The sequence below is a fragment of the Opisthorchis viverrini genome (assembly GCF_000715545.1).
Source record: "Opisthorchis viverrini unplaced genomic scaffold opera_v5_126, whole genome shotgun sequence".
Classification (NCBI taxonomy): domain Eukaryota; kingdom Metazoa; phylum Platyhelminthes; class Trematoda; order Opisthorchiida; family Opisthorchiidae; genus Opisthorchis; species Opisthorchis viverrini.
Window position 1 is genome coordinate 65357 of NW_008751787.1, and position 12258 is coordinate 77614.

Consider the following 12258-nt stretch of genomic DNA (forward strand, 5'->3'; position numbering starts at 1 on the left):
ATCCCTGATATTTCCCAACATATTTGTTTAATTCGAGTTCAAACGGAACATAAGTTTGGGGGAGACTCTGATATTGCCAATTCATGGTGAGCCTCAAAAAAACCGGTCGTAGGCTGTCGAAATGGGGTGATCTGTTTACATATTTTCATTGCCAGCGTTTGATCAAGATAATGTAAACGTGGAAATATCAACAAAGAACCTTCTAAGGCATATCAACTGGGTTGTACACAAATTTTTCATGAACCATCGAAGGACTTTTGAATAGAAAGTCTTGTGTGGTGATCCCCAAAATATCAACAAAGGACCCTCTAAGGCACATCAACTGGGTTGTACACAAGTTTTTCATGAACCATCGAAGGACTGTTGAATAGAAAGTCTTGTGTGGTGATCCCCTGGGAATAAACACGTTGTTCTAAACTGCCGTTCAAAAGAGATCGAAGTGACAGATGATCGCCTTTGCACACGAGGCATGCGAAAGCACAATTTAGCAATTTGGAATAAACAAAAACGCCTAACACAAAGGAGAATTCGTTAAGTGTTCCTATGTATGTGCACTTTTTCTGCTTCAATTTCGTTAACAAGTTGGCTATGCACAGGTCGTTCTTAGTCTATCTCAAGAAATGTAGCAAGTGACAGCTCAAAATTCCATCTCGAGTGGTTACCTCCAACAGGTTACAACGGAAATATCTGGGGAATGATACCAGCAAGGATGACCAAAGAATTGGATAACTACTCTCAAAGCTCATTAGTTAGCCTTGCTCCTCCTCAGTCATTGTTTGAGCTTTACAAACGAGTATTTGTCTGAAAGCGCACCTTCGATTGAATATCCAGGTATAAAACGAAACTGATAGAAATTCGGGGACTAAGCCTACCTGATAATTGGACTGAACTGTTCAAGAATCATCAGTGATCTTAACAGCATTTTTCTGTCAAGAAAATATTCGCGTGTGTCGCCCATTTCGTGCAAACTTAAATAACAGACAATATTTATACAGCACATTCGGCCGATGAATGTTACATGCGATAGATTTAGATGAGATCCTGTAAGGTCGTTCCAGATGTGTCTGTCTGAAATTTAGTAAGTTTCGATAGGATTGAAAAAGCCATTGGGTGCGGTTTTTTAAGACAAGCCTAATTCCGTGCCACAAACTCGCATTGTGTGAACCACTAAAATTTGTCGACATTCTCACCGTATTGTGTTATGGCCCACAGCGGATCTTACAGTAACATACCTCTTCCAAACTCGTTCAGGCAACCTGCCTTCTGCCTGTAGACATAACTGATCGCCTGCCAGAACACTGGATGCTACCTGGCCTTCATCTTGATATCGAGTGCTTCAGTACAGCGGACTCATCTTCATACTCATCTAATTCTTGTCAACGTGCAATGTAGTCGATGAACTGTATGCATGAAGTTTGGTGTAGCGTGTCCGAAGACCAACTGCAAAGCCTATCAAGCAGGTTTATTTTTCGGATATTCTGAGCAGCATCTGCAGGCTCATCATTGACCCCTCCCTTTGCCTCAGCTTCGGATTGAGATATTTCAGTCGATGAGACTTCCGATGAGTATGTTAAGTATGACAATTCTGTCTACTCATACAACTCTTTTTTACACGAATTTTAGTTACAATAATAATAATTTCACGCACCGCTTCATAGGTATTCACTTTCGGCCGTGGACATCAACAATCGATTTGTACACCTGACCAACTATTCTGTCAACAAACATAACAAACACGGCACAACAGGTGTACAGAATAACAAATGGTGAGTTTCTGCATTTTATGGCCCACTCCCATCACATCTAGAACATCGGTGGTACTTACAAGTCTTTCCGGTTGCACCAACCTCACAGTCGCACATTTTTGAGGATGCTTTCTCACACTGGAACAAGTGCAGCTGAACTTTTGAGTGGCATTACCCTGTGGACTTATAAGAACTGTGTTAATCACTGTAATGATTTTCAGAAGAAAACTATGGTTAACACAGTCAGACATAAATGTACGCTTCCCCAATGGCTGAAAACTGCAGACCACCAAAGCTTTACCAGATGGTTTAGTCAAGTTTAAAGTCCTGTGATTCAAACCTGAGTACCATCGCTCCAAACAAGCTTTAATTCTGGTTTAGTTGTAAGACCTAGCAACTGGTTCGTAGGACATTCTTGCGAAAGTCGGACACCTATAACGAACTTGACAACCATAAAGTACCACTAGGAAAATCTATGAAAATCTTTTGACGGATAAGAGAACAATCATCACGATGACCAGACAGCAGAATAGATATCATGTTGGGTCCAGTCATCTTTGGGAAATCTTCCCTCGTAAGAACACATTGGGTACTCTCCAAAATCATAATTGCTCGCCGAAAACCGAGGGATCCTTCTTTTCCTCAGATCTTCCTTTCCGCTTTTAAAATCCCCGTACTTCATCACCAAGAACCAGTTGTTTATTTTCTCAGCTGCCATTTACCGCTTCAGTTAGTTTCGTTCGTTAATTAACACCAGTGGAGACCAGTGTAAACGTAGCAGAAGAGTATTTTGCCTGTCTCTGCTGTTGTTTTTCGGTTACTTAAGTCTGCTGGGAATTTTTGTGCTTTGGCAGAGTCGCTTTAACTTTTTCATCAGTCTTGGTGAGCTGCACTGGAATGAGTGGTTAAGTTTCTTATTGTCAGATCAATGAAATCACTGGCCACTCACAATTAGGCCTGGAAGGCTGAACGTCGCACCAATCAGGTGGCGCGTGTGCTCAAGGCCACGACGAGAAACTCAAACGAAATTGGCTAGTTTCATTGGTCTACCAAGCGATAGCCTCAGCAAAACATCAGCATTACGCGCAAGCCCAATTGCAATGTACATGCAGGCGGTTGCAAAGCTTCTTTCCTAGCACCTCGGCTACTTTAAAAAGCCGATCATTCCATGCTGGCAACCAAACTTCAGTACATTAAGGTAGCCAAATCATGTGATGGCCATGGCGGAGGCACATGTTTCAGGGAGTTTATATGAGCGGAGAACATGAAATCATATAGTGTGATTGAAACTGTTTCACTTTTTAACGACCGTTGTTTACATGCCAACCGTCACATTCAATTTTCTTTTCTACATTCCTCATCATCTTTAGATAGGGGCGTCTAATCCAAGCAGTATCGTGATAAGTCTTTTGTAGATAAACCCATCGTGGAGTCTCGTTATAACAAGAGAGAAGTCTCGGCTACCACAAACAACTCCGAAGCGTTCTATTGAGTGAAACCTGGGTTCCCCTGTAATTTTAGATCTGTGTGGCTGTCGCCTACTTACCTACGTGTCTGTTCACATGGCTGCTCACTCAATTGCCCACCTGCCTACTTTCTCGCCTAACAACTTACTTTAACTCTTACTCAATCAGTTGTTTTAAGACGCGTGATTCTTTTGACCGAATGAGTTGGCTTCACATATGACCCGTATTGCCATGACCTAAGAACATCTGGTCGGTGGTGCTCGTCTAATTGTAATAACAACAGTACCACACTTCCAGCGTACCACAACTTCCCTGACGTCTCTCCCGTTGCTCGCAGGAAGTTGGAAACACTCTGGCGCTACCTACTGGATCGTGGAGTCAATGTGGATGGACTTTGGATGCAACTGAAAGATATAGTATTCAAAACTCTAGCGTCAGTCATCAACCCCATCTCCATTTTAGTAGACCAGAATTGTCGCCGAAGAGCGTGTGCACATGAACTTTTCGGGTTTGACATCTTGCTGGACGAAAATTTGAAACCTTGGCTGCTTGAGGTGAACGTTTCACCAAGGTATGCAAATATGTGTCATACTGTAATTGTTATGCTGGCGGAAATCGGTTAAAATCGACTACTTTTTGCTCTAAGGTTTGCCGTTTAATACCTTGGGTTTCATCGGATAGCAAAAGCTGTTTGGGTACTTCTTTGGATGCGCGTATATGTCCGTTTGTAACTTATCCACCATCTGATTGGCTGGGCGGCACTTGGGGTCGGTAGATTTCGTTTGCAATATTGCTTAAAATGGAGCCTCGATAATTGGAGAATCGAAACTCAATCTCACCTTAATTAGAAAACTCAGCTGACCGATACTATTGTCAACTTGTGTATCGCTGGTCTCGCCTCAAATTCCGTGTGGCCTAGTAACTTTTCTGTGTGACAAACCCAAATACTTGGTTTGGAACGGTGGAAAATATGCAGCCACGAACCTTCTTCGTAACAATGGTCTACTGAATTCGTGACAGTAGTCTTAACACGAAAGACGCCATCGTCAACAATTAAAACGAAAGATGTTCATTACTGACTTAGAATCACTGGTCCGAATGCATTAACTTGATGGGAAAACCTAATAAGTGCGCAGTTGTTACGGGATCTTGTATGAGAGGGTTGAAAGTTGTTAGCTCCATCGTGACACCTCCAACTATCTTATGTTAACCTGAGTAAAACACAGAACGGGCCAGCCACCAACCGACAAAGGTTTGGATGAAACACACGACCAATCATAGCTCCGTCTCATAAGTGAGCTTTGATCAGATAAGAGCGGGTTCAAGTTTTATCGATGGTCAATGACCGAATGGGGCGAGTCGCTTTCTACTCGCCCACTTCATCCTTCTGGCCAGTTCGGTCGCATAAACTGTGTTGAATGACGAAGCCCTATAATTTTGATGCGATCTGTACGATTGAGTAAATGTAATTCCCTCGATCAGAAGTTGGTAACTTACTATAAAATTCATTTGAGGATTCTTAAACTTTGATTACCTATCAGTGTTCACTTCTTATTGGTCTGGTAATTGACAGTTCAAACAATTTTCCTGACCTGGAGTTTTTTGCCACCACACTTAAAGACATTCTAATCAATGCCACACTAATGCTCTCCACAAACTAAGCACGGCAGTATATCATGTCAATAAAAACGGTATTCACAGAACCAAAGCAGAAAAGGACGGAGTTGTTTCTTACAGGGTTATACTTTGCTGTTGTCCAATTACTGATGTACCGGCCTGGTGCTGCAGAGTGAAAAACTTACCATTACTATCTCAATTGTTTGGACCATACTTGAAATGGACGCAGTCACATTTACTCTTTCTTTGATCAGCTTACATACAAATACAAAACTTGACAATGAAGTCAAGGCAGAAGTGGTCACCGATATGCTTAACATAGCCGGATTTCGTCTCCCACCGGAACTCCGAACACGGCCAACTGTGATCTCAGATGAAACAGGACTGATCAGGGAGCCAATCTTAGATGTCAGGGCAAGTAGCAAAGCAAATGGCGATAGTCAAAACGTGGCCCGAAAGTACACTAGGAATGTACGAATGGCAAAGGAATTTAAGCGAATCCCGATTTCGGCGCAGTCATACCAAGAAGAACAGAGCGGGAAAGCGCAAACGGAGCAGGAGAAGGGTTTGAATCTCAGGGCATTCTTACCTATATCTGACCCTCGATTATGGGACGTATCTCTATCGTGGGACGAAAGACAGAAGCACTTGTTCCACTCACGATTAGCCTGCGCAGAACATGCGGTGAGTTTGTTTGTAGCCAAAAATGCAAACTGTTTTAACTACTTTTGTATGTGTAAGTAGTGTGCACTGTTGGTTCCTGTTCCTCGGGCGGATCACGACCAATCGCCTTCGTGCAGCAGCATTATTTTAAATTACAGCTTATTTAGTCGTACAATAGTGTTTTTGTTTGCAGTCACCATACAGTTGTTTGGCATAACTCAGAAAGTCCATGTTGTAAGAGTTCCAGCTAATCGGTGTAGAATAGCGAATTGATCAATAACAGCTGCTTCGGGCATGTGCGTGCTGTTTAACTTCCCCTCTTCTGAACCTGTTCCAGAAGCAACGAATAGCTAATCCTTCGATCAAACTGAGTGGAGCCCAAACAAATAAAACCACCCGAGTTGTGGAAAACAGTCAAAAACAACGTCGGAACACACTTGCGAAGATTTGCAAACCAGTAGAAACGGTAAGCTGGGAAAAAATTTCGACACTAGGCTGGTACTCTTTCACTTGTTGTAAACAAGAGGCACAGAAAGGGCACTGCGGTGCCCTTTCAGTGCCCAGCTGCCTTGCCGTCCGAAAGAAGCAGGTTGATCAAGCCTGGGAAGCTGCACTTTAGGTGCTGAGGTTGGACTCGAACTACAGGCAATCTCGAACCCCCAGGTTGATGTATGTTTTAGTATTACTGAGTGGCTTCGTACAACAAAATGCTTGTACATCTGTCTATCAGTTGAGAGTCCAATGTGTAGGATGAAAATGTCGGTAAATTATCGCGACACGAAGGAAACAGTTACTTACTTTCGAAGTGTATCAGTCTGTTTTAGGTGATCAACCCCAAGGTATGAGGCTTTTGATCCATTCCATTTGTCAGTTGCGAGTCCAATGTGTAGGACGAAAATGCCAGTAAATTATTGTGACACGAAGGAAACAGTTACTTACATTCGAAGTGTATCAGTCTGTTTTAGGTGGTCAACCCCAAGGTATGAGGCTTTTGATCCATTTATTTCGGCCGTTTTGAAAAAGCAGTCGAATATCCTATCAATGAGGTTTATCTTATTAGCCTGGTTGGTAATCCACGGGAGGTGCATCTACATTTACGCGCATTTCTCTGAGACGCCATAACAACTGGAAACATGGTTTTCCATCTTTCAGTTTTCTAACAAAATGTTTTCAAACTTTATCATTGGGGCCTTCAGATCCCTCTAACATATTACATCAAAATCTCAGTTAGTATGAGCTTCCTGGAAAAGGCTGACCTAAGATTGTCCAGAATATCCAGATTGGTTCACTGCTGAGGCATTGAAAATCAAACTGAAGACCGACCTTTTTGATCTACCAAAGTTCCAACACCCAAATAGTTTGCCGATCCGTTCGAAAGAGTATACGCCCTAACCAAAATGCAGCTCATATTCCTCCCATGTTGGCAAAACGAAACAAGAGGGAGCGTGAATATGCAGCCGGGTCAGGTAGACTGTCACGGAAAAGTATACTAAGAAGGCCGAGAGATTTTTACAAGTTAATGCCATGAAATTAAGCAGTGATCCGTAAGAACCAGTGGCCAAGCACTGAAACAGGGCAAAAGCCGGCCTGTTCTTTGGGACAATCACCAGGTAAAGCTTCATTAAAAATTACCGATATTTTAAGAAAAGCCCACCTGCCGTCATCGTCTAGGCAGAACATGATGAAGTGCGCTTGGCTGACCAAATTCGTGATGCATAAATCCTGATATAATGGCGCCCTCCACCATTTCCTGATGTGTACGAGGTTTTGTGTGTGTGTGTGTAGCTCAGGCCCGTTTAATCAGGTGGCTAAGTTGACAGAATTAAATGCGGCTTTGATGTCTAGAGATGCCAGGGCCTGTGATTATCGAAAAGTTCAGACATTGGGTCAGCACGAAAGGCTGAGGAAGGACAAACGTGTAAACGTCACCGAAAACCCTCTTCCACAGAACTACACTCCACGTTTTCAAGCAACCACTTTCGAACACTTTGGAGCTAGGTGTTTGTAGATTGGATGTCAAACGTTCGCCTTGGGGGCATATTAGTGTAACCTATAAGGCAGTCGCCAGTCCGTAAAGGTCTTGTGCCGCCCAGCTGGGCTGAAATGAGTATCACAAAACCATGGTGGGAAGCCAGGAAAATGCATCAAAAAATGCAACAAAAAAGATTGAAAATATTCAGGGTCCAAGCTGATGCCGAGCAAGCGTGCGCTGCACCATCAAAAGTTAAATTTCCATACCCATAGTCCGTGTTGAACCCCTGAGAATAAGTCGCGTACCCATCTCCGAGACTGATCTGGGTGCCAGGTCAGGTCTATTCAAGTGAAGAACAGCTTACTGAAAATGGTAGCCGGTGCGCCATAACTGATTATGAAAGTAACAGTGTATTTGAACGATCTATGATCGATGTTATAAAATATCTCCATTGAGCTGAAGCCGGTTTGAAACGAAGTCATCCATCCAATATTCCCCTGTGTTTTCTTAATGTGGAATCGCAGTAAGGAAATCCTGCGCTCCGCAGTAGAATGTTTCACAATGGAGAGTGGAGTAACCTACTTTCTGACGTAATGTTTCAGATGAAATGCACGTGTTATATTTGATCGGTAAAAAACAGAAGTTCATTATAGTTTCCACACAAACGCTCTGCGTGTATGGTAGTAATGTAGGATGATTTTGTGATACAACGAACACGTCCAATTTTCCATTGACATCTTGCGGGCATTTTCACATTCTAGATGAAGACATATCAGACAGGTTTTCTAGACTCGCATGGCACGTAACAGTTGTCCGGAGAGGAACCTCGCAGCTGAAAAATTTCACTATTTGAACACTTGAATTTTAACCGACATGAGCTTGATGTGCATGGCATGACTCAGTAAAAGTTTTTAGTCCAGCAGTGCACAGCAGAATCCTGAATATTGTTTTGGGTGCGATCGTTTTGCAACAAGTCATTCGAGTCAGACGTCTAATAGACAGCCAATCATATTGCAGCTTAATTATGTTTTTTCGGAAACTATATAAGCGCAATTACGAAGAGGAGTACTGCCCAACCAACCGCCAATCGATGATGTCCACTCGGTTGGCAACGAAATGTTCACAAGCCGATTGCCAAGCTCGGCGAATAAATCAACATCCATCCGATTAAATACTAATGAATACACCCGAGCAACAAATATTCCAACACCTAGCCAGCTTCATATATATGGAATACCCAGAGATGGCACTTAGTGGGATAAAGTGCTCAGAAAGATAGTGGCATATTCATTCAGTAGTGTGAATTTCATGGGTTATTTCATTTTGATGTACCAAGACTACTCTGGTCAGCAAACTATCCATTTCAAGAGCAATATCCCCACCGAGAAGGCCCCCGATAAGATGTCTGCGGTGTTTGATCTTTCCTGCATGTGTTGTCCTAAACATGATTTCCTACATGGGATTATCACAAGCCAGAAGCATACCTTCAAAATATCTCCAACAATGCCTCTTTTGTTGGACTGATGTATAGCGCATTTCTCGGTATTCACTGCCCGTTGAGTTACAGACCTTCAAGCAAGAACTAGACGGCCTCCTATCATACCTAACACCGGACGATGTGCGCACACTGGTTGATTTTATAGACGAACGTTACCGTGTTGGAATGGGAAATTTCGAGCCAATTTTTCCCGTAGCTGGCAATCGAGGTTTGAAGTTGTTGCTATTCTTGCAAGGTTGCAGTGGTGACGCATATGTGGGCCAACTTGGTATGAGGACGCCGACTTTCCGATACTACGACTTGCTTCAGTACGCATTCCTCACATGTTACCGTCGTCCGGATGCCGAAGAACCCAACTTCATCAAAACCATTCCGCTTGATGTTGCAACCACTGTGCGACTCCCTGATTACCACATACTAACCAACGGGGGTGAAATGTCTGCTGATGCTCTCGAAGTCGCCTCGCAGATCACCGAAATCAACACCAATGGCTTGGAGTGGATAAGGAATTTGTGCAAGAGGTAAGTGACCACAGTTTGCTGGCTACCCTGTATTCTCTGGCCTCGACCTGGGATTACCTATTTGAGATAGCACGTGGTAATTTACCACACCTAAAATAATTGTTTCCCATCTTATTGTTCAAGCATAGTTTTTTGATCGCTCCCATAGCATCATGACGAAGCCATTATCTCACTTTCATTCTCGTAGTCTGCATCACCTGGTTGATGAAGCTATTCACATAGAACTGTTCAATCTACCCTTGATGTTCATGCGTACGAAAAACTTTCAGAGCAATCGACCTTGTGTTAAGTGCTTTAGTCCCCACTCCTTTGAAATGAAAACCAAACGATGAGCGACATCAGGCCCTCTCACAATTGATGTGTGATTTATAAGACCGATACTCACACCTGTCCTTCCAGCTACTCAGCGTTTAATCCGACTATCCCAAATCGGATACAGTAGCGCTTGAAAAGAGTTTCACCCCAACTAGACATTATCAATGGTACTTACCTCTGATGCGACCGGAATGCTAAATATAAAATATCCCGTAAGCGCATACTTGTCACTGCTTAATTAACGCACACTTATAGTTACGAACTCTCTTTATTCAAGAAGCCTACGTTTTTACGCTGGAGCTATTTCTTCGGTTGCTTTTGACGTGGATTCCTTAGACCTCCGTAACCGGCGTGTTACTGAAGCGTTGTTCCATAAGGGGTGACGGGGAATAAGAGTCCTTGATAGCTCGTTCGGTCAGACACTTTTTGATAAACCGAAGGTCGGTATCTTTTGTCCGTTTGGCACGCTTTTTCCATCCACACGACGAATAATTCTAGTTTTCGTTTCAAAATCAGTCATGCCGTTCATACTTCTCGAAAATTAACGCCGGTGTCCTCTGGCTATCTGGACGATACCAGTGTCTGGATCACAATGGAAGTCATACAGTGGACACTGATAAATCTCCTGTTATTTCAGTGGTCAGAGGTGCTGCGAATCATTTGCGGATTTTGGCTGCGCACATGTTGCTGCACATGAAACGGGAGCCCTCGGTAGCTTAGTGGGTAGACCACCCACTACAAACCAAAAGTTCTCGTTCGTTTCATTCTTGTCATGTTTACTGGAACTTGTCAATCCAATAACTATCAAATATCACTCTACTTTATAAAATCATTTGATGCAACTTCATCTTATTTCGAAACTCAACAAAGCAGTATAAAGCTGCCTTACTCTTTAGGCGTACAACACATAAGGTGGTTGAAAACTCTTCAAAAGCCAACAGCTGGTTTGGCTCATTTTGGGTATATCAGGTAGGCACAGCGTTTCCTGTAGCCTTTCACTCATTCTGGAATTTGTAGCATGCCTAATTCACGAACCAATAGGTTTACCCATAACCGTGAGTTTTGGAGTAGACGTTCTGAAGCTCAACATTTCAAATGAACATCACTGTGCACGGCTTGCACCTATATAAGTCTACTTTGCGTGTCCTAGCATTCGGCTTACCGCTGACTATTCCTCTGGGACGATAAAGACTTCTACACAAATCTACATCCTCTCTTATTAAAACTGGAATCCTCCAATTTTTCTCACGGTTTTGCCGGTTTTATCCCTTTTGCCACGCTCCCCCACCACTTGCGGAGCAAAATCAACATCCACGTCAGTAACTATCCTGGTTGATTGTGGCAAAAAGAACAAAGATGGGTTGACGAACATGCTCTCGGCAAGGTCATTTCAAGGCTAAGAGAGCAGTATTTAACATATTTGAATGATTATGGTGTACGCGAATATGAACTCGAATGAGAGACGTCATTGGTTAACTATCAAAGTCAATTAGTCCAAGTCACCAGTAGGATGAACTCGTCAGTAGGGACAGTGCTGTGGTTGTGTTTAGCACAGGGCGCATGTATGGGGTTAGTTGGACCATGGCGCCTTGTAAACAATGCGGAGGCGTAGGGTGGATATCACGTTGTGCTAGATGTTGTACTACAGACCTAGTTTTCGTTCTCTTGGGTCAAAAAATAGCCAGTGTAATGTGCTCCTTCATTCTTTGGATGGGTTGGCTAGGAGTGCGTCCGGTGTGTTCCGCTGCATAGCAGCAAGAGAATGAGTGCAATATGTTTTAGGTGTGGATAGGCCCTCTATCTTTGAGATTAAAGAAACGCAGACGATTTCTTGTGAACCAGGTTCGGAGTGTAGTGACCGGGAAAGCTTCGTTGCGACTGGTAAACAGTCTTTCACTGAGTACGTCGGCTGGTATATTTCTCCTGTTCAAATGCTTTACAACAAAATTGTTGGGAAACCCAGTGACTCTCAGACCGTTGTTGAAAGTTGGTTTTTCTTGTTCCAGCACGCCATCAGAGCATACTTTCTTTGCTCTTTTAGTTAGGCTATGAATCAGATTCGATTTCTGCTTTAGTGGAACAAAGCTGTCGAACTTAGTATACTCCCAAGACCAAACAGGTTTTCGGTACACCATCGTGATGTCGTTCAAGGTCGACATCTGTGAATTGGAAGAAACTATCGGTTTCTCCTTCCGAGATGAACTGGATGGCGGTGTGATCTCTAATGAAGTGTTGTTGGAGCGATTCCGTTGCTGGTTTAAAATTCAGAGTCGCGAAGACGTTCGCATATAGGCAGTAGTATCAAATCAGCTATCTGTAAGATTTAAGAGACGATTATCAAATTTGGCAATTGATCAGGTGGCTGTTGATCTGTTCGCCGAGCTTGGCAATTGATTTGCAAACGTTTCGTCACCATTCGAGGAGACATCTTCAGTGCGCTGTTGGTTGGGTAGTTCCTCTC

At 43.1% G+C, this 12258-nt stretch overlaps 2 protein-coding genes across 2 annotated transcripts in view; one reads left to right on the forward strand and one right to left on the reverse strand.

The window, feature by feature from the left end:
* T265_14005 (hypothetical protein) overlaps nucleotides 1-12258 on the forward strand; it is a gene marked incomplete at both ends in the record, with an annotated part of 52400 nt that overhangs the window by 35665 nt on the left and 4477 nt on the right. The window contains 5 exons of the mRNA XM_009171617.1: nucleotides 1659-1766; nucleotides 3549-3782; nucleotides 5083-5512; nucleotides 5829-5957; nucleotides 9031-9482. Coding sequence (XP_009169881.1) covers nucleotides 1659-1766; nucleotides 3549-3782; nucleotides 5083-5512; nucleotides 5829-5957; nucleotides 9031-9482 — 1353 coding nt within the window. The remainder of the gene's footprint in view (nucleotides 1-1658; nucleotides 1767-3548; nucleotides 3783-5082; nucleotides 5513-5828; nucleotides 5958-9030; nucleotides 9483-12258) is intronic.
* T265_06349 (hypothetical protein) overlaps nucleotides 1-12258 on the reverse strand; it is a gene marked incomplete at both ends in the record, with an annotated part of 48693 nt that overhangs the window by 35411 nt on the left and 1024 nt on the right. The gene's annotated exons all lie outside the window — the stretch shown is intronic.